Below are 24,121 nucleotides of genomic sequence, written 5' to 3' on the forward strand. Positions count from 1 at the left end.
TCAGTTGTTGTTCATTTACAAACACTCTATACTCAGTAGGTGTTTGTTATCAAGTAATGTGCACCTGTTATTTCTGAGATCTGCAAACTTTTGCAAGCTTGTTACACTGTCAGAACGGTGACAACCATATTCCTTGCCAAGCCTCTTGAGCAGTTTGGGGTTTCAGGATTTCTGTCAGTTTCATATAGGAACTTAGAGGCTGTATTGGATAATTAGCTGGACTTTGCAGATCCTACCAAATAATAATAAAAACCTTATGCTATTATAAGTAACTGATCACTCTTCAACACCTGTCAATGCATCTCCTTTTTTGCTGTCCTCTTAGCCAACATTATATGACCCCTGAAAAACATCCATAAGACAAGAACATTTCTGGAAAACTATCCAAAATCAGTCCATGACAGGACTTTCAGCAAACAGTTGTTGCAAGTTATTTCATTTGGTTGCATGCTTTTTATGAACCATGACATTAATAAGCTGTTGTTCAGAGACAAACACATCTTACGCATAGGCAGTTCTACATTAACTTAAACTGTCAGACCCCTTGCCACTGAAACATGACCACTAATGATCTTTTTATATATATTACATACATAACATAAATAGATTTTGAACCGGTAACCTCTCACAATTGTTTCAAGAATTCTGCCTATGGACAAACTCATATCATCCTTTTTCAAAAGGCAGAGCCCCACTAAGACTGAAATCCTTAAATCATTCAGCACAGAAAACACAGTAACTCACACTCAGAAATGAAGATTGAGTTGCAGAACTTCTTCCAATAATTTTTAAGATTACCTTTTGTAAATATAGAACTTCTCTTTAAAAAAACAAAACAAGTTATTACTCCAAAATGTCCATTCATAAAACAGTTGGCACATAAAGTATTTAATTTCACTATCTCTTCATTCCCCATGCCATTTGTTTCAGTACAGCAATGGGAGATTACACATGACTAATTACGCAATCAGATAATTACATATTCTATTTTCTTTTAAATCATCAAGAGATCAACCATGAGGTGGGTGCTGAACCCCTGTTAGGCTAACCACACACCTAGAAATGACATTTCAGCACCACAGACAGCAACTGATATCTAGTTTTCTATTTTACCCACACAGCAAAATCAAAATTGACTACAACAGCGTTTCCAAACATAAAATGACAGCTGTAAAACTCTGACTGGCAGGTGCTGATGTGGTAGATGTTGACCAATGGAGATTAATGGGAATGATAACATTGTGGGTTGGGAAAACTTTTATTATGCTAAAGTGCTTTGTCTGCAAAAACCAAAAGAACATTTAGCAGACATGCTTTAATAGCTGCACAGCACACAAGGTTCTCGTAACTTTTAACATATTAAATGCAGAACATATAATCCTTAATATAATACTAAGGTAACTTAAAACAAATTGTACTGAAAATAACATAACAATAATAATATCAAAAATATTTTCTCAAATTTCTTGATTGTGATAGCACCAATATGAGCCCTGCTCCAAGCATTGCAACTCCAAGCACACCAGCAATCCTCCTGCGGAGCTTTCCTCTCTCACCAATAATGTAGTTAGGTTGAAGAGGCTGGAAAGTGTATTCTGTGTGATCCGTCTATGTAGAAATTAAGGGGTAAAAGGCAGTTAATTCACTTCAATCAGGTTTTTCTTGTAATATTGTTTTGTTAAGCAAAACCTTATTTTACCCATTCTCTCAAGATTCAAATGAAAAAATCCTCCAGAAACCCAGAATGTTCCAATATCAGAATCCATTCTGGATTATTGGAAAGGATATGGCTTAAGATTTGGGCTAAAACTCTCACTGAGAAAAATCTCCCTTTAATTGGGCTACCACAATCAAATGCTGAATGCCTAGAACACTCCAAGAGCTAGAACAACAAACTACAAGCATGTCTCACTACACTATATCCAAAGTTGAGATTAATGAGAGTTGTAGAAATTCCCTGGTAGGGGAGTCTTAGCTGATAAGATAACCTATATCACAATGTATTTGTTCTCGGCATGTGGCCAGCCTGTCCACATGCCATTAATTGGTTGTCAGATTCCATCTTGACACTGGGGGCATCCCAATTACCCTTCATCATTGCCTGCACCTCGTTCCTTTTTTTTAATTCAAGGAATTTTTCGACTTCTGAGAGGGATGCAATGGTTGCCCCTATTTGTCTGAACACTCTAGAGTATTTTTACTAGACAAAATTATTGTAAATAGAAGAGGCAGAGATAATGAAAAATGAGGACATAAAGCAATGTGGACATGACTAACCTTGCTGAGCAGGGTCTTAAGGCAGGCCATCTCTTTCTGAAGGTCTCCTGTCTGAGTTACAATCTCTGTGCAAATGGCTTGAGCCTCTTTCTTGGGATCACATGTCAGAACAACCTGTAAAACAAATTTGTCAAGACTATTGTGACATTTAAAATGTTCTCTTTCTGTCTACCAATCATGCAGTCTCTGTCTCTTTAGATTTGAGGCAAGACTATTTGCCTTGAACTTATTTTTGGATTCTATATATTCATAAATAAAAAATAATTATATATAGAACATTAATGAACGTGTGTTTAGAGGCAAAAGGTCATTAGTTATAACTAAAGCCATCTATTTAAGTCATTAATTCAGTGGCATTAAATTATATAATAGATAGTGTGTAAAAAATAATTCAATTGATTATGCTGTCTGAGGCAGTCAGCGCAGCCTCTGTTGTACAGGCAAAAAAACACAAAGAGAACCAGCAGCACAAAAACAAACTAACAAATAAACGAATTAAAATGAAATCACAGCAGGAGACGTTTTTAAGTGGACAGAGCGCAACTCTGAATGCAGCGGTCTACAGACACTTTTTTTTTTTTAAGATTCAAACTGTATTTAACTTGACAGCATCCTAAAAACGCAGCATTTAAACTCCAGATTTAAAACCAGTGTAACGTGATGCATCTACAGTGAGACACTTGTGTAGGACAACAAAAAAAGCAAACAGGCAACAAGAACATGTCTACCTAAAACAGATTGACAAACGCAATTGTAAAATGGATTGCTGTGGACTGTAAATCAGTGTTAGATTTATGTTCAATTACATGGAAATAAAACATATGTTGACTTCTAAAGACACCTTTTGTATCATCAATTAATCAATACTTTACTCATCTACCACAATAATATGTCTGAATTATATACTTCATATATTTTGATTATTATACATTGAAAAGTTGACATTGAGATTAATTTAATATATTTTAATTAATTTATTTATTTAATCGGAATCTCATGTAATTAAGTCTTACAAAAGACACAGGAGGGAAATTGCACAATGTACCTCTGAGGGGCTACGGGGGAACCTGCTGATGACATCCTGAACCGTTTCGGTCAAGTAACAGCATTGCTGTTTCAAGCTGATCAGAAAGCTAAGAAACTCCTCACTCCTGAAGAAGAGATGAAATTTGAAGGATATTAAAATACAAAATAAAGTGGAATCTGACTTACCAAATGAAATGTTCACAATCTATAAAGTAGTTAAATATGTAACTTTCATCATGAGAAATAAATGCAAGAAATATACAAAGTTCTCTTTATTCTGAAACCATGATCAAGCACTGAAATTGAAGTTTATATTTCTTAATGAAGTTCAAAACAAGCTCAATCGACAGCATATGTGGCATAATGTTACAGGCACTTACAATGGAAATGAATAGGGCCAATCTGTAAACATTAAAATATTCACGGTTTCAAAAGTATAGCCACAAAAGCAAGCAAGCAAGCAACTTTATTTATATAGCACATTTTTAAACAACAGACGTTGCCCCAAAGTGCTTTACAGAATAATAACATGAAAGTCATACAACAAAAAACAGACATACATTAATTATTCAGAAGCTAAAGAAAATAAATACATTTTTAAATAAGACTTAAAAGTTGTAATCGATGGAGCTGATCTCACATGGAATGGGAGACTATTCCAAAGTTTGGGACCTACCACGGAAAAAGCACGATCTCCTTTTGATTTTAAATTACAACGAGGTACCTTTAAAAGTCGTTGATCGGAGGACCTGAGAACTCTAAAAGGAGAGTAAGGAACTATAAGATCTCTGATGTACTGCGGGGCAAGGCCTGACAATGCCTTGTAAACAAACAAGAGAAGTTTAAAATCAATCCTCAATTTGACTGGAAGCCAATGTAGGGATTGCATTACCGGAGTAATATGTTCTCTCTATCGCACCTACGTCAACAATATGCACGTTAACATGACTTTAGTGTGATAAAATCGCCTATTAACATTTTCTGTGTAGTTATATTTTCAATTTTAAACATTTGCTGCCATAATATCAATAATGCTGTAAACCCTATAATCCTGATAAACAATTTAAACAACTTCACAGCTCAAATAATATTCAAGATTGAACAGAAAATTGAATTCAAGTGCTTTTTAAAATGTTAAGCTTCATATTTCTGCCTTTAAACCCTGCAATAATTGGCCACATTCACTTCCATTGTACGTGCTTATCTGTAACCTTGAAAATAATTAATTTAAAATAAAAAATTAAAGGACGAGTCAAATTGGTTCTTTTTGGTAATCAACATTATGCCATAATTGGTGTCGAATGAGCATAACTTGTATTGAACCCGAAATATTCCTTTATACAATCAGTGGCATCCTTAATTAGGTGACAACACTCTTGGCGCACTTCTGCCATCACTTACAATTTCAAACCCATGTAATGGCTCACAAATACCTAGTGATGTTGATAGTGTTATCTTAACAGAGCATTTCCTCAAGCAGCCGTTTTCTTCTAACAATCTGTCAGAGCTTGTGGTAAACACTGTCAGACACTGTGGAGTTACTATCTCCTCCAGGACGGATAGATGGGTGCAGAGCGTTGCTTTGTTAGTTTTTCTATGACTGAATGAGTGATAGGCTCTCATGGCACGACAAAGTGCTGAGTTAATGCCTCCGTCCCAACAGGCACCATGAGCAGATCCATCATTTTATATCAGGCCATATTTGCTTCAGCTGGCAATTAGAGTTCATTTTAAAAATCTAACCAATGAAAATAATTACCGTTTAATATATGCGTGTTCCGGGAACACCACCTTACCACTTTTTTAACCCAAAAATAATATCAGTATCAAAGCTACACAGAGTTATCTCCAGGAAATCTCCACACAGGTAAATTATGAACTCTGTGAAAACAGCATTGCTTAGGTTTATATACATCCCCCTTAGGCAGGAAATCAACTCTGGCAATGAGTTTCACTGTAACTCTATATCCTTTTAATGTGTGTTTACGAAGCACCTATCAAGAAGAGGATTTAAACGCAAAATTTATTGTGTGTCCGTCTGCTCTCTCTGTACCTCCTTGGCATTGAATAAAGAAATTACAGATTGATTAGATTCATTAAGTGTGGACTTTAAAGTTAAACATGGCTGCCACGCCGACTCCTCAGTCATCACTCAGCACACAGTGCATGCAGACATGGCACTAGTTCATTTCTCACCTTACAAATCATTACTAGGGCTTAAACTATTAAGACAGGCTTACATGGAAGCCTTGTCAAGACACTGACTGTCATCCTGTTGAAAGAGACTCCGACTGATTATGGATGAATAAATACTGGATTAGATAAAAAGCACACAATAAAACCAAACATTTCAGGATAAATTGAGGCTAGATGAACCTTACCCACTGTCTATATTATTAAGAGGCGCCAGGGTGTTCAAATCTACTTTGTCAAGGTGCATCTGCTCGATGGCGCAGAGGATCTTCTTTTGATCCTCAGGATCAGTTATTTTAATCTACACAGAGAAAGAGAAATCATTTTGAACTTTAAAGCAATATTTTATGGTATGGATGCATATTAAAATTGATCCTAAGTGATCAACACAGTACTGTATATTTACAGCATATAAAGCAAAATTGTTTGATAATTTTATTTGTTATTTACATTACACTAACTACTTCAGACTAAAGATGAGATAATATGATAATGGTCTTAAATGGTATGAAATTATGTTTTTCTAATACATGCAGTTGTTGTTACACAACTTTTTAAATTTGCACAATGGCTCCATCATATTGGATCAGTACTTAATCTGTGTAACATAATTTCTTCTGTTTATTCTATCCAGTAATGTACTGTACAAATAATGCCTCTACTGACTGGAACACATTATAAAATAGATGGTTGGACTGATGGATGGAGTAATTGAGTAATTAGGATGTTAACGGTTTTGAAAATTTCCTTTGCTCTTTACGTTGGTGAATTTTAATAAGCTCTCTTTATTGATAGACATACCTTTTCCAAGTCCTCCTTCTCCATAATCAACAGATCGCTCCAAGTGATGTCATTTTCCTGTAGTGTTAAAAACAGGTGTAACAGAGACCAAAGAAAACGGTGGTCTCAGACCCAAGAGAACTGACACTTAAATGGAACATTTCAGTTTAGTTACAACATGCTAAAGACATGCTGTCAATTATCACAGAAATGGTAAAGGAGTTCTATGAAGTGATCATACAGCACAAGAATGTGACTTTTTCCACATTTTGTTATGTTACAGCAAAGATGTCAAAAAAACTTCTTTCACGTTGTCATTATGGAGTATTGTTTGTACAATTTTTAGGAAAATAATGAATTTAATAAATTTTGGAATAAGGCTGTAACATAACAAAATGTGGAAAAATTGAAGTGCTGTGAATACTTTCCGGATGCACTGTAAGTGCATTACTGTAAAGGCACTTGTTTGTTTTAGTGAAACAGTAAAATAAAAGAAACCATCTCACCATTAAGATGTCAGAGAGATAATCCAGATTGAGTCCATGCAGCAGAAGTTCAATATCACTTAGCTTAGAGGAGCTGTAGGTATAAACCAGAACAATGAACCTTCATTTCAATATCAAAAGCCCAGCTGTTTTCTACGTTTTGTTTAAATATTACAATTTAATCTATTGCATATTTATAGAGAAAACTATAAATTGTCCTTTCACTGTCAATGTGTATATTTATTTCCAGAACAAACTATAAATCAAACACTAGATGGCACCACTATCCAAGCCACAGACACACAGAGGCTCACCTCTCTTTGTAGGCAGAGGGAGGATCAGGGTTTCGATTGAGAAATTTAAGCAACGCCTCAGCCTTGGATGGTTGATTGCCACTTACAGCAATGTGCTCTGGAGATTCAAGAATCCTGGAGATCTAAAAGGACAATGTTTTTAATGTGGCTTCCTTCACAAGAATAAAGAGAATTGCACTTACATTGTTTTTCTGGAGAAAAACAGATATAATCTTACATCAAATCAACTAGAGCAAGGAATACACAGATGTAATATTTTTTAAAACAATTTTCTACAGCGCATGATGACAGGAGGAGAGGTGAACTACCTTAAGTTGCTTGAATATTTTGGCCATGTCAGCTGCTGTCTTTCCCGTCTTGGTTCTCATAGACTTATCAGCTCCTAGTTGAAGCAGCTTCAGCATGGCCTCTTCTCGTCCATACTGCACAGCTATAATGAGGGCCTGCTCCAACAAAGCATTGTTAAAGTGGATTCCCAGGGAGCAATAAAAATCACACAAGGTCACTAATATTAATCTTCGCTTTCTGAGATACAAAGAGCCTGCTAGAACAGATAATGATTAAGATCAAATGCAGGTGGCAATAAGTGATGTGGACATAAAAGGCATAATTTACTACAGGGTTTCTGCAGGTTTTATGAAGCTAAATTTAAGACTTTAAGACTAAAGAAAATGTAAGAAGTCAACTGAAGGGAACACAATAAGTCAATATGTTCTCTAAATGTAAATGTCTAGGAAGCACAATATTTATTTATAACACTTAATAGTTTAAAAATGCAACTTTCAACAGATCTCCATTAATTTAACTAATTTTACAAAAAGCATCCTAAGCTTGAACTCTGCTCCCAACCACCAGAATGTGGAAATAACTTTTACCTTCTGATCATCTGTCACTTACTGACAGATGAAGCAGCACATACCACCACCTATACTGCATATTGTTCAATTAATATATAGTGATCTAATGTAAGCTGTGTAGCGCAGAAATTAGACCAAGTCTAATTTCTAAAATAACTTAAACAGGGTGCATTATCATTTATTTTATTATTATGAGGGATCATAAAAATTGCATATTGTTTTTTAGTACTGCCCTAAAGACACCATTTGACATAACAGATTCTCACATATATTCCACAAGACAAAATAGTAACTGAATTTAATAAAATTGGTTTTTAATATGGTGTGTTGCTTCTTTCTTGTTGATAAATGACTATGTGTAGTAATTATGTTATATTAATAATATATTGAGTATCTATATCTATGAGTATTATGTGTTATATTAATAATATAATAAAGTATCTATATCCACAGTAAAACAAGTCCTATATCAACAAAAGCCAGACTACAGTTGGCAAGTGCACATGGGGCCTAAGATCTTACTTTTTGGAGAAGTTTCCTCTGTTCTGAAACAAAAATTGTACTGTTTGGCCATAATGACCATCGCTACGTTTGGAGGAAAAAGGGTGAGACTCGCAAGCTGTAGAATACCATCTAAACCGTGAATAACGGGGATGGCAGCATCAAGATGTGGGTGCGCTTTGGTGCAGGGACTGGTGCACTTCACAAAATAGATGGCATCATAAAGAAGGAAAATGATGTGGATATATTGAAGCAACAAGTTAACAAGTTAAAGCTCAGTCGCAAATGGGTCTTCCAAATAGACAATGACCCCAAGCATACCTCCAAAGTTGTGGCAAAATGGCTTAAAGACAACAAAGTCAAGGTATTGGAGTGGCCATCACAAATACCTGACCTCAATCTGATTTGTGGGCAGAACAAAAAAAAAAAAAAAAAAAGAGTGGGAGGCAAGGAGGCCTACAAACCTGACTCAGTTACATCAGTTCTGTCTGGAGGAATGAGCCAGAATTCCAGGAACTTATTGTGAGAAGCTTGTGGAAGGCTACCAAAAACATTTGACCCAAGTTAAACAATTTAAAGGTGATGCTACCAAAAATATTAACAAATAATATGTAAACTTCTGACCCACTGGGAATGTGATGAAAGAAAAAAATTTAATAAAAAAATTATCTTTACTATTATTCTGACATTTAAAATTTTTTAAATAAAGTAGTGATCCTAACTGACCTAAGACAGGCAATGTTTTCTACAATTAAATGTCAGGAATTGTGAAAAATTTAAAAGTATTTGGCTAAGGTGTATATAAACTTCTGACTTCAACTGTAGTTATAGTTATAATTAAAATATGTCATATTGCATGTGTAATTATTAAGTGACTTGTCACTTCAGGCACACGTTTTAACACAAAATTCACAACACTGTAACCTAAAATTCAAAATACAACCCCCGTATCTCAACATATAAGTGCTTGTACTATATATAAAGTGTAGTGTAGCTGTCTGAATCTGACTTTGTCTGCTTTACCTCCGTGCTCCTGGGGAAATGAACATTAACAGTGACAGAAAAATACTCACTTACATATTCACATTTTGCACAAAGAAATGGATCAGCTTTTTTCAGCTTGTTGAAAACTCATTATTATTGGTGCATTTCTACTTGTGCTTACTGACAGGATGACAAAGATCGGGAGCGCCAAGCCCATGACGTCATTGCCATGGTAACCAGATAAATTTAAGTGTATTTGCTGAAAGACTAGAATGAAAGTATATTCAAATCAACGTGAGACACATCGACATTGCTTCTCTTCTGCAAGCGATACCAAAGATCATATTGAGAAGGCAAATTAGGATATTAAATGTAATTACAAAACAATCAGTGAGCCTACCTGCAAACCGGGACATAATTACACACCTCTTAAAAATGGGACGCCTGGTCACTCCACTTAAACGCAACGAGAAAACAATCATAACATTCATGACCTTATGAATTTAAGACTTGTTGCTCAGATTTAAGATCTTTTTAAGGCATTAATTTGTGGAAGGGTGGATTAAGACATTTTTAAGACCCGCGGAAACCCTGTCCTAGTTCTATACAATTGTAACTTTTATGATTATCACAGCCTTCACTGATGGTGTGCTAATCTTACCGAATGTCCATGATCATTCTGAAAGTTCAGCTCCGCTCCATGTGACACAAGCAAATTAATCACCTGACAATAGCCATCTCTGGCAGCCAGCATCAGACACGTCATACTGCTCCTGAGCAAGGGCAAAAAAACAGATTGCTGCTGGGTACAAGTGACACATACTGGGGTTACTGTTCTCCCAAAAAGTCATGTTAAGGTTAAATCCAAAACATTTACTGTACATTGATTCTTGCAATTGATGGAACTGTAGTAGAATTGAACCATTAAACTTGAGCAGGACTGTAATAGTGATGAACTAAACTAGAGATGCATGCCATTGTTATCTTTTATATAGTAACCACCAGTTCTTAAAGTTTTTCATTTGCATGGTAAATACAGTATATTTCTAAATCAACCACTGTAAGAAACCTTCACAATATCAAGCCACCACAAAAAGTACTAACGTGTCAAAGTAAACAATCAGAAAAAATACATCTGACACCTTACCCTGGTACAATCCATTACCTGAAAAAAGCACAAAAGAGGAACTTTCTAGTTAACTGTGCTCTGAGCTTGGGTCACTGTCATAGATCAACAGTTTTATCTTAAAATCAAAGTGTCAAACAGTACACATTTAGTGTGCTGTGTGTGTCTATGGGAATATCCTGAGGCTATTAATCAGCCTAGGTGGCATTTCCCAGAGGACGGGTGAGGGTGGCGAACTGAACTCAGCGTCAGGTCCAAGTGAGTGAGGGCACCATAATTCCTCATCTTGACATTATCTCCTGGCTATGTACGCATTTCCTGAATTTGTGACAAATGTGCGCTGCCTTAAACACCTTTTCCCAGGCTGTCCCTCTCGTAAACCAGGGGAATAATAAGGAAGTTTTCTGAATCAATATGATTAGATCCTAAATGATGTAAACAGGGATAATCCTATCCTACAAGGTCATCATTTTAAAGAGTTATTGCATAGTTAGTAGTAGTAAATGTTAGTAGCAGCAATTAGATAATATGCTACTCATATAAATAAAACATTACTTTCAAACATCAGTTTTAACTCTTGTATTATTTATAATGGCATATGCTTGAAATAAACCAGGCTCAAAAGCCACACTAGGCATTAGAGTTGGGGTACTCGAGTTTGGACTCGGACTCGAGTCCAAGTTACGAGTCCATTTTTAATGGACTTGTCACAGACTCCGATTAATTTTTTCTCGGACTTGAGACTTTGCGACTCTGGATTTTTTTTCAGAGTCTATGGCATTTGATTTGTGATGCAATTAACAAAATAAATACATAAAAATAATGAAACAGAAATTAATGGGCACTCTGTCTGTAAGCAGTAGTTGCACCCCCTGATGTCATAGACGTAGCCAGAGATCGTTTAACCGTGTTGAGGAAACACATCTGCAGGGCAGCACACTCAAGTCAACCAATACGCTTGAATGTTACTATGGAGACTGCTGTATAATATTGATTACCGAGGTGGCTGGCACGACGAACACAAAGACAGGTATGTAGCCAATGCACTAGAAACTACAAGGCAGTTTCGCAAGGCACGGGACACGATAACTGATAAAATCACACCTGGCATTTGTGCAGCCAAGACGGTGCTCGCATCGTGGTTTCGGGACAAATTGAAAATGAAGTAGAAATTAAAAATTTCAATTCAAAACAATAATAACTTTTGCAGCTTTCACTTTCTTTAGTCTATGTTTGAGTTCATTTGTTTGTTTGTTTTTAATGCCATGCCAGCTTCTATGGCGAGGAATGTGTAAGGAACTCTATATAAGGTTTTTAAAATCTCTTTTTCCTAAAAACTGACTTTTAAAAATTTCTTCCACAGTATTTACTGAATAAAAAAGGTTTCTCATGGGGTTAAGACCAGTACAGTCTAATAAAACATGTTTCAAGGATAATAGATTCTGACAGAAGGTACGTATTGGTGAATCTTCTCCTAATATATAAAACATCCTGGAGTGATCTTTTAGACAGCGGGTGTAGACGATCTGGTACCAGCAATTTGAAAACAGAGAGAAGATTATTTTGCCAACAATAGGGCTGATTTCAAGGTGCATCGATCCCACTCAGTTTGCCATTTGTTGTTAATATACAAATGTATTATGGGTTTTAGGTCATTGTGAGGTATTGGACACTTTTTGAGATCCACTGATAATGCCTCTTTTGCAGCAGTGTCTGCTTCCTCATTTCCTGGTATTCCACAGTATCCAGGTACCCAGCAGAAGAATATATTAAAATTTTGGGCCTCCAGATCCAGCAGTTTACATAGAATCTTTACAAGCATTGGATGATCATTTTTTTTTTTTAGAGATGACATTGCTTGAAGACCTGATTTTGAATCTGTAATTAACAGAAAGTTTCTCTGTTGTATAGTTAATCTGAAGTCCAGTGCTAAGATGATAGCGTTTGCCTCTGCTGTAAAAATTGATCTGTGATTTGGGATGGATATTCCTTTTATTTTGGTGGTTGATCACAAATGCAGATGTTACATGGTCCTCAAATTTTGATCCATCTTTTGGTATAGGTGAATGTGATGGAAATATTTCTCTAATGTAGAGTTGTTGTTGTTGAAAGTCATTTAGGTGATTGGGATCATTTAGGTCTAAAATTATTTAAGTTTTTTTAAAGTTCAGTCTATGTCTGAGTGGAGAGGGAAAGTAACAAATAACTGACATATCAACAGCACACAATAGGAAGAGTGTTGAAGGACAGTTTTGTCTTCATACACCTAAAGCATATGCTTTCATTCTGACGCCACTTTGAAGTTTGTTCAGCAGGAAACTAATAAAATATTGAGTTTTTTTGTTACATTTAAAATGACAATTGTTTTTTCTTAGTCGTGAAATTTTAAATAAGCTTTAAAATACGGTTACAGTTTGAATTCAGATTCATGAAAAGATTCATTCGGACTCAACTCTGCCATTATGGGTTTGGTCTTGAATCAGACTCTGCACCTTTTGGACTCTGACTCGATTGTTTAAAGACACGGGGTTGACTCGGACTCGACTAAGGTGGACTTGAACCCAACACTACTAGGCACACCATTAAATAAATCTACAAACAACGACAACATATTCAGCAATCCATACTTTTAAGTATGGCCACTGGGCCTAATGACTTTTAGGCCATGTCACACAAATAAGTTTTCGTTTTCTCATCCACACTAGCATTTAAAAAATGCTCTCCATTACCGCATACTTTGGGAAATAATGACGTTCAGATTAAAATATTTTTTCAGTTTAAGAAAATACATTTACAGATGGCTTACTTGCAACTGTTCTGCAATATTAAGCTGGGATAATAGAAAGTATTTTAACACAGATAATTTACTCATTTCAGCTTTAAAGCCAAAACATACTATTTGCAAATGTGAACACAAATGCTTCTAGCTATGCAAGATCGATTTCATGCATAAGACTTCAACTCATAACAACACAAGTATGCGTTAAACGGTTTTCTGCGGTCAGTTTTCTCATTCTCCACAGTTTAAATAGAACATTACTGAGCAAGTTAATTCAGTCGATGTGTCCAAGTTACCTGAATAACACATCTACTGTAATGGCATGTAGTTTACCTAGAATAGGTAACGATCACCCCCTCAAAAATGTCAGTTTGTTACCACCATAGCAACAAAAGTTACATATGTATAACAGCAGTATTGGGGAAGCTACTTTGAAACTGTAGTTTGACAAGCAACAAGTTACTCAAAATATTAAGTAGTTAAGCTACTCTTTTGAAAAAGTAGTTAGCTACACTACAAGTTACTATCAAAAAGTATCTAGCTACATTGAAGCTACTTGAGGCAATAAATTTTCTTTAATGTTACTATCAAACCAATAATATTAATAACACAATTGACACTAATGACATTTATTAATGTATTAAATAAATACTTTTAATGTGTTTAATTAAATATATTACATTTAATGAATAGTAACATTAATACAGTTAATAATGGCCATAAAATAAAATTTTAAAAACTGTATATCCAGTGAAATTAATTTTTTCTACAAGGCACTATCTGGTCTTGTGCCCCAATATATCAGTGAACTTCTACACTCCTACTCCCCCACCAGAGTGCTCGGGTCTTCTGATCAATTCTATTGAAGGTTCCTCGTTGCCGCTATAGACCTAAGGGTGACCGTGCCTTTTCTGTGATAGGTCCTAATCTATGGAATAGTCTCCCCTCCCCATGTGAGGTCAGCTTCATCACTAGCCATTTTTTAAATCTTCTTTAAAAATGTATTTTTATTCTGTGGCTTTTGAATGGTTAATTGAATAGGTTGAAGTGGATTAATACATGATGTTTTTATTTATTTTATTATGTTTTATTTTTTACTTTAAATCAGTCTGCTTTTATATATTTTATTTGTATGATCTGTAAAGCACTTTGGGTCAACTTCTGTTGTTTTTAACTGTACTCTACAAATAAAAGTTGACTTGAATAAAATATAAACAAAAAAGATCACACGCCATTAAAAAACATTTTTTATACTATACTTCACACTTTTTGGTCCTGCTGTAGCCAGGTGTAGCCTACTACCCTAAAGATAACATTTTTATGACAACTCTCCTTGGGCTGGCATTTTTGTTCTTGTCACAAAATATTTAGTGTGGATAATATGTAAATAAAGACTCAGCACTTGTTTCTTCCCTCACCTGAGTTCATGCTCATTGTATTTTCAGACTTTTTTTACCATTGACATGCAAGTGCAAGCTTTACAGGTCACATACAGAGGTTGCTCTACAAATATTTGTTCGCTTCGTTCAGGTCCCAAGAAGTGGACGGATGGCCATCCTAGATTGTTGCATAATAACACATGCCATAAATTATTTCTTTTACCAATCATTTTATTTATTTTACATGAAATAATAGTTAATTAAATGCTAAGAAATGGAGAAATGAAATGGTTCTGCATGATAGTAATTATTATAATAATATATACTGTACATTTATAAATATTATACAAATAATTCACTTGCTGCTCCCAATAACGCACAGATGATGAAAAGCTAAATAAACATTTAATAATAAACAAAATCCCTCAAAAGGCAATAATAACTTTTTGAATTATTTTTATTTAAAATAGTAAAAGGTAAATATGCTGTTGTGTGATCTATTAAGAACAAAGTGTCTGAAACATTTGTTGTTACATAGAAGAATAAATAATAATTATAATTTTCAGATTTACCTGCCCCTCTAGGTCTTGTCAAGGTAAACAAACGGTGGTTGCTCGCTTTACATAACCATCAGAAAATCTCTTCTTATCCAAGTGAGCTGTAATAAGCTCTCAGTAGATGGAGGTAATTCACTATTTTTGTTTGTGATTTGCCATTACAAAAAAAGATGAAGCAGCCTGATGATGATCAGCAGACAGAAATATGCTGCCAGATCGTCAGATGTTTTGTCGTCAAAAGTTTGGCTTCTACGCAATAAGGACGGCTATTAGTTATAATTTGACCAACATGATGTAGCGTATGGTCACGCTACACTGTTGCTTGCTGGAAAAAGTAGTTTGCTACTGTCAAGCTACTATGTTTTAAAAGCAGCTGAGCTACTGTCAAGCTACTGAAAAATGTAGTTACATGTAGTTAGCTACTCCCCAACACTGTATAACAGGACCATGCACTTGCATTGGATGAGCATTCGTGGCTGTATTCGCATACAGTATGCTTCTTGCCGAAAACCCCATTCACACTATCAGTGACACATAGCAACAGGATGTGATTAATTTTCTATGAGAGCAAAGCGAATTCCGGCAACACAAGTGACAAACCCTTTGCCGACAAAATGTGGGTGTGGAGAGCGACACAATAAAGTTGAGAAAAGTTTAACAATGAAAATGGGCCTGGGTAGCTCAGCGAGTAAAGATGCTGACTACCACCCCTGGAGTCATGAGATCGAATCCAGGGTAGTGCTGAGTGACTCCAGCCAGGTCTCCTAAGAAACCAAATTGGCCCGGTTGCTAGGGAGGGTAGAGTCACATTGGGTAACCTCTTCATGGTCGCTATAATGTGTGGTTCTCACTCTCGGTGGGGCACGTGGCGAGTTGTGCATGGATGCCACGGAGAATAGCGTGAAGGGTCCACACACGCAATGTCTCCACAGTAACGCTCTCAACAAGTCACGTGATAAGATGCGCGTATTGACTGTCTCAGACGTGGAGACAACTGAGATTGAGGCGAGTCACTACACCATGAGGACTTACAGTGCATTGGAAATTGGGCATTCCAAATTGGGGAGAAAAAAAAAAAACATTACTAAAAATGACAAATGACATTCGTTTTTTGAGATACTGGTGTCGAATGCAGGCAAGACAGACGAGAAGTTATAATGTTGTGAGGGATTTCACGGTTTAGTCTTTGTCTGTAACTACATGCATGGATATTATAAAACAACGATGGAAAAGCGTGTCATAAACTGTCTGCATTCTGAGTGAGTTTGATTCATGCATTTATAGATTGTTTATCTTGCTAATGATCTGAAGCATTGAGTACTGCTGTTAAAATTAAAACTCTCCCTTGCAAAATGTTTGTTGTTGAGGCACGAGTATTGAATCCTTATCGAATTAAAATGATATTTGTTTTACCAGCAGTACGTTTTATCAGTGATCATATTTTTCTAATGCTATCGCCAGCTGTGCAGCCGACCAATAATGCAGAAGTGACAGCAGTAGGAACGCCCACTTGCGACTTCACAGTACAGGGACTAGCAACATCAAGCAAGAATGTTGCTGACGGTGAGAACATGGCTTAAGAGTTTAAAGTTTGATACAGTTAGATGAGACTGTTATCCTCCTAACTATCACTCAAGTGGTTAGGCCTTGTGAGCCTTTTAAATTATATGCTGATATGAATAGAGACAATGTGTACAAACTAAAACCACTCACCCATTGTCATAATAAGATTAAATAATAGGCATATAATAAACAGCATTCATATCCGACCCCTGTTCCATCTCATGTACTGACATTATAATATATGCTTATAAGTGACTTATATTTTAGTCAGCAATTTTCAAATAATGAAAACTAATTCTAAACAGATTTAAAAATGTCAGGCTGTAGACTCAAAGCGATCCCCCTCCCTTTCCAAATTATGTCTGGCTTAGCTGAAGCATATTGTATTTGTTAACAAAGAGATTTAGGGAAATGCAGCTGCTGGAAGTTGTTGGCTATGTGTGGAGCATTGAGAGGGCAGAGGAAGATGACAAGTGTTTGACAGGCCCATCATTTGCCAACATCTCCCTGTTCCTGCTTACCGAACTTTAAATATTTTGTCTGGATGGGACACAATCACTTTCTCACCAGTCAAGTGAGCAACATACTTGTTGACACTCCAGATCATGTGAGCGGATTGGATGGCAGATGACAAGCAGCTGGGGGCTGCCCTGAAAAATCCCTAAGTCAATACACTATGGAGTACACATCACAGAGTTGTTAGGAAGACTTGTTTGAAACTCTGTCTGGCCAGTGGTAATATTTTGTAGCTGGTGGGAGTTTTTCTTCACATACTCTCAATCAATATGACTAGACAGCACTTGTGTCTACTTATCTGTTGTTACACTTGAACTAGAACTGGGTGCATGTGGATGCTTATGTAAGATACTGCGGTACACAGCTAGATCTTTTTAAAATAGATGACTACATCCATATTCAAATTTTTAATTCCAGCATTTAAAGCAAAAGAGCTTAACGGCATATTTTAAGGAAATGCCGAGATATACACAGATACAGGTAAACACAATGGCTATGTTCACACAGCAGCAAATTACAGCTGTCAATCATGTTTTAGAGTGCTCAATAAATTCACATACAATTCGGTTATAAAAGAGAATGACAACAGCAATCTATAGATGAAGTGTCTCACCACTGAATTTTGAAAGCAAATTTGGTTAACCTTTGCTTTGTGAACAGAACCACACTGGTCAACTAGTTGTCTGTCACTTCAGACAGCATAAAAGCAACTCCGTATTACACACACATTTGTCTCTTATGTGTTGCTTCTTTTAATGTGGGGTTTTGGTAACCCAAATAGATGGAGATATACAGTTGAAGTAAGAAGTTTACATATACTTCGTAGAAAACATTGCCTGTCTTAGGTCAGTTAGGATCACTACTTTATTTTAAGAATGAGAAATGTCAGAATAATAGGAAAGAGAACTACTTATTTCAGCTTTTATTTCTTTCATCACATTCCCAGTGGGTCAGAAGTTTACATACACTTTGTTAGTAATTGTTAGCATTGCCTTTAAATTGTTTAACTTGGGTCAAATGTTTTGGGTAGACTTCCACAAGCTTGGAGGTTTCTGGAATTTTGGCCCATTCCTCCCGACAGAACTGGTGTAACAGAGTCAGGTTTGTAGGACTCTTTGCTCACACAAACATTCAATTCTGCCACAAATATCCTTTCGGATTGAGATCAGGTATTTGTGATGGCCACTCTAATACCTTGATTTTGTTGTCCTTAAGCCATTTTGCCACAACTTTGGAGGTATGCTTGGGGTCATTGTTCATTTGGAAGACCCATTTGTGATCGAGCTTTAACTTCCTGGCTGATGTCTTGAGATGTTGCTTCACTATATCCACATCATATTCTTTCCTCATGATGCCATCTATTTTGTGAAGTGCACCAGTTCCTCCTGCAGCAAAGAAACCCCACAACATGATGCTGCCACCCTCATGCTTCACAGTTGGGATGGTGTTCTTCGGCTTGCAAGCCTCACCATTTTTCCTTCAAACATAACGATGGTCATTATGGCCAAATAATAACATTTTTGTTTCCTCAGACCAGAGGACATTTCTTTAAAAGATATTTGTCCACATGTGCACTTGCAAACTATAGACTGGCATTTTCTTGGCAGTTTTGGAGCAGTGGCTCCTACTTTGCTGAGCAGCCTTTCAGTTTATGTCGAAATAGGACTAATTTTACTGTGGATATAGATACTTGTCTACCTGTTTCCTCCAGGATTTTCACAAGGTTTTTTTCTGTTGTTCTGGGATTGATTTGCACTTTTCATACCAAACTACATTCATCTCTAGGAGACAGAATGCGTCTCCTTCCTGAGTGGTATGATGGCTGCATGGTCACATGGTGTTTATACTTGTGTACTATTGTTTGTACAGATGAACGTGGTAGCTTCAGGTGTTTGGAAATTGCTCTCAAGGATGAACCAGACTTGTGGAGGTCCACAATTTTGCTTTGGTCTTGGCTCATTTCTTTTGATTTCCCCATGATGCCAAGAAAAGAGGCACTGAGTTTGAAGGTAGGCCTTAAAATACATCCACAGGTACACCTCCAATTCAGTACAAATCCTATCAGAAGCTAATTGTCTAAAGGATTGACATCATCTTCTGGAATTTTCCAAGCTGCTTAAAGACACAGCTAACTTAGTGCACGTAAACTTCTGACTCACTGGAATTGTGATATAGACAACTAAAAGTGAAACAATCTGTCTGAAAATAACTAATGGAAAAATTACTCGTGTCATGCACAAAGTAGATGTCCTAAAAGACTTGCCAAAACTATAGTTTGCAAATATGAAATTTATGGAGTGGTTAAAAAGTGCATGTAAACTTCTGACTTCAACTGTAAGCTATTTGTTATCCCAAGGTTTTAGATTGAGTCACTGTTTCACATCGGAGCAGATCCTATTGGTTTTGAGGTCTGGGTGCGACCCAAATGCTGCGTTCTACCATCAGTTAAAATAACCATTCCAAGCCGCTGCTGGTTAATTAAGATTTAACAGATGAACTCCGATGTACTAAGTGTTCTGGAAGTCACCATCTTTTACATTGGTCACCGTCACTATGGTTGCTGGCGTTATTCATGGCTATCACATAGAGTAGAAAAGGGGCTTGACTTTGGGTTTTTGTTTATACAGACCATATTCTAGCTGTTGTAAGAACAGGACAATGTGAAGAGTCACAATGGTGAGTAAATATGGTTGTCAAAGCCAAACACTAACTGTGTGAACATGGCCAATTTTATAAATATATATATATTTTTTTAAATTAAGCATTTATATTAATGTAAAAAAAAATCTATACCTGACAATGTCTGCATGCTATGCCTCACCTGTTGGAGACATTTGGGTCAGCATTGCGACTAAGCAGCAAAGCCACACACCTGGCGATCTTCTCTTCTAAAGCAGATGTTGCAGTGCAAGCAGCCATTAGAACTGTATAGTGGTCTATATATGGAAAAACAGAACACACAAACACATTCAACCACTTTTAACAGTGTTAAAGGGATAGTTTACCCAAAAATGTATTCTGTCATCATTTACTCATCCTCTTGCTGCAAGTCACCCAGATTTGGAACACGAGAATGTTAAAAGATAAAAATGTTATCTTTAAAACAGCTTGTATTTCATTCATTATTTGCACTGTTAGAATCATAACGTTTAAAAATATATAGTAATACATTTTGCAGAGGTATTGTTTATACCACATGATACACATGCTGGCAACCTCAGTTATATAGGCAGTGAATAAAATGGATGTGCATATGCCACGCAAGTCAAACATGGCCAAATGTTGCTTGTCAAAGGACTGCTTGTCAAGTCATGTATTATTGATTTGACAGCAATCCCAATGTTGTGTTGATGCAATAAGGAGACACATCCATGTTACGGGTTTCTGTACCACAATGAGAGCTGGGTTTAGACTGCAGGAGCAGCTCTGCTTAGGAGTAGGATGCAGACACAGTTTAGTTGCGTCTGCGGTGAAGCAGGAAAATAAATAAAGCTCCAGCGTTGGGCCAACGCAATGACGCCAGCACCACGCTCTGTATACCACCATTATCAATCACTTCTGCATTCTTCCCCTTCTGTGCGGAACACAGACCAGGAAGTGGCAGCTGCAGTCACATTTAATTATTTCCTGTCTGAGCCTGCAGCTTCAGTTGATCAAGATCCCCCCATCTCTTCCTATTGGACATTGTGGAACTGTATAAATCACTTCAGTCACTCGTTCACTGACATTTAACCGTGACCAACAGATGCATTCAATTTTTAAAAGAAATAGAAATGCGACGTGTAAACTAAAAACACACCAGTAGATTAATTACACGTTTTCGATAGTTCGGCATGTGCGTCACAACCATTAAGTAATGTCAGATGAAAGACACTAAGGCAAACTCTTAATTGGTTTCCATCCTCCCTAGCACATGTGTTGAAATCAAAAGAATGTAACCTGCTTCAATGTCGAACTTATTAATGAAAACCAAACTATTCCCCCCTGAAGGATTAAGTCTAGCCATGCTCTTTTGATTTGATCTCATTGGGTTCCTTTTCCGTAGCTGATGCAAAGCCCCCAATCATTTTCAATAAGAACCCACAGGAGTCACAGGAAGGCCATGTGGTGCAATGTCAGACTGACTGCTCCTGATCTTACCTGCCAAACTCAACCTATGACATTTAAACCTTAAATGCACACTATAAGTTGATGTTGTGCTGATCGATACAACAATGATCTTTATGTGGACACCTAACATGAATGCAGCATCACACAAAAGCAAACACTGGTAACGAATGCCATTGTAGAAATGCCTTAGTGAGCCATGATACTATTATTTCATGTGCAATGTGTCCAATAACAGGGGGTTGACCATAATAGATTGAGCAGTATTCGGGCGGTCACATGATCTTAATATATTTGGTCCCATGAGGAGGTCTGCTTCATGTTAAAAATCTTTTAAGGCCACTGATATGACTAAGTCTCCAATTCATAAGTGTACATCAACCAATGTGGAATACATTCACCAATGTGAAATGTGCAACAATGTAATGCAGGGCTGTAACCACATTGAGAATTACACATCCCACCAAAATACAGATCAGTAGTGGACCAACATGAGATTTTCAAGGGTTGAATTTTAAAAACGTATGCTCTGTACCCCTTGATCCTGATTATGTGCTTACATCCTTAAGAAATAGTTCACCCAAAATTCTTAACTAACACTCAAATTGTTCCAACCCGTTTGACTTCCATGGAAGACGAAAAGAATTGTTAAACCCTGTCTACACCGGATGCAAACGGCTTTAGTCCCGTCAAAAGCTAATAGACCCCATTATCAATGAAAATGTTTGCACTAGAAGCGTTCGTTGTGACACGTGTTGTTTCTGGTCTACTTATTTAAATAATATTTTGTGTCTATTTTCACCATTCAACACTTGCTGAAGTCTACCCTAGCTCACAGCTGATTGGTCTAAGCTTTCTGTATGACATTTAAATGTTCAAGTCAACACACCCAGTGTAGACAGGGTGTTATTTGACAGAATGTCAGCCTCACCTTTCATTTTAATTTGACTGAATGGTGACTGAGGCTATCAGTTCCTAATGTCCTGACAAAAAGCTCCTACTTGTTCTATGGAAGTCACACAGGTTTGTAATGACATGAGGGTGAGTAAATGATCGAATTGTATTTTCTTTGTATTTTTTTTTTTTTTTTGAAGAATTATCCATTTAATTCAATGGCTACATAAATACCTTTTAATGAGAAAATAATCAACAAAAACTTTATTGATGGAGTATGAAGAGACATCTCCCTCTACCTCTGCTGAAGTTTGCACTTGCACCATGATCCAGCAGCAGTTCAGCAAGCTCGTAATTGGCCACATGGACAGCACACATGAGAGGAGTCCATCCAAAGCCAAGCCGAGTCTCCACGTCCATACCTGATAAAAGACGATAGGGGTCAGAGACGAGTATATTAATTAAGTGATAACAATTCATGTAAGCTACATTAACATTCGTGATAACTAATTAAAATGTTGTGTCTTTTATTGCATTATTAACGATATGAACGTCAAGCACCTACCACCGTCCAAGAGCTCGCGCACCAGTTCGACATTTCCTGCAGTAATAGCCCTTTTCAGGGTGGATACTTTGTCTTCTCCATTCAAATGTGTTTCGGAAACCTGTCAGCAAGATGATTTTTGTATTATTATAAAATTGTTTTTTATGCTAGCTGACCGAAGCTAGTTAGCCTAAGCACAACACATGGGGCCAGTGTTGGACTTGTGAAAGAGAACACATTTTTTCATTAATTAAGTTTACCTCAGAGGCCGCTTTTTTGGTGTTATTAGAATATCCAAGATCCCATTCGTCGCTGCTTCCTTCACTCTCGTCACCGGCAGGAAAAGCATAGTTAATTTCGTTTAACATTATTTGTATTTAGATTCGAATATTTTCTCACAAACGCGGGCTTTTGCAGTCACGGCGTATTGACGTATGCAGCCACGCCCATATTTGTGTCATAATGAAATGACCAATGGAGAAACTCTATCTATCTATCTATCTATCTATCTATCTATCTATCTATCTATCTATCTATCTATCTATCTATCTATCTATCTATCTGTCTATCTGTCTGCCTGTCTATCAACTGCTCTTCTCTATCTATCTACAGTAGTATCCATCTGTCTGTCTATCCATCACTCCTATCATATCTATCTGTCCATCTGTCTGTCTATCAATCTACTATATCTGTCTATCTATCCATCTATCTATCTATCTATCTATCTATCTATCTATCTATCTATCTATCTATCTATCTATCTATCTATCTATCTGATTAGACTTCATGCGATTATCTTTCTCATTGCAAAATGTTAAATTACATTATGGATCTTCTGTACACCAATAAAACCATTAAGTAGCCCTGGGAGTACAGTATATTAACAATATAACATCAAGATGTCGTGCTGCTGAGATTCATTTAGCCATATTACATCATCATGAATCATTCTGAAAATTTCAGACAAAGATGTACACTTGACGATTTATGATTATGATTATATCTTTTTTCCAATATTTTTTTTTTAGTTACAACATGCATTATGAGCATAACAATTTGAGCAAAAAGTTAAATATAGAATACAAGAATTAAAACTTATTTCAGAATTTTTTCTTCATCTTTCTTCTGCTTTAATGACAGCAACTTAAGCCTGGACTACACAAGTTTGTGCAAAACCTGACAATCCACACTGTAAAAAAAAATCTAGTTAAATTTACGATGAAAAACTGGCTGCTGGAG

General features: G+C 36.5%; 1 protein-coding gene across 1 annotated transcript; it reads right to left on the reverse strand.

The window, feature by feature from the left end:
- Positions 1-1,443: 1,443 nt before the first annotated feature.
- asz1 (ankyrin repeat, SAM and basic leucine zipper domain containing 1) lies at positions 1,444-23,250 on the reverse strand. The gene is made up of 13 exons (XM_052097417.1): positions 23,143-23,250; positions 22,904-23,003; positions 22,638-22,760; positions 20,159-20,273; positions 10,079-10,190; positions 7,384-7,518; positions 7,076-7,197; positions 6,783-6,855; positions 6,298-6,354; positions 5,685-5,797; positions 3,323-3,428; positions 2,278-2,391; positions 1,444-1,608 (listed from the first exon to the last, which is right to left on the reverse strand). Exons 1-13 carry the CDS (start codon positions 23,248-23,250, stop codon positions 1,444-1,446), a joined length of 1,443 nt encoding a protein of 480 aa, XP_051953377.1.
- Between the last annotated feature and the right edge of the window lie 871 nt (positions 23,251-24,121).

This window comes from Xyrauchen texanus, chromosome 29, assembly GCF_025860055.1.
Source record: "Xyrauchen texanus isolate HMW12.3.18 chromosome 29, RBS_HiC_50CHRs, whole genome shotgun sequence".
In the NCBI taxonomy this organism is placed as follows: Eukaryota; Metazoa; Chordata; class Actinopteri; order Cypriniformes; family Catostomidae; genus Xyrauchen; species Xyrauchen texanus.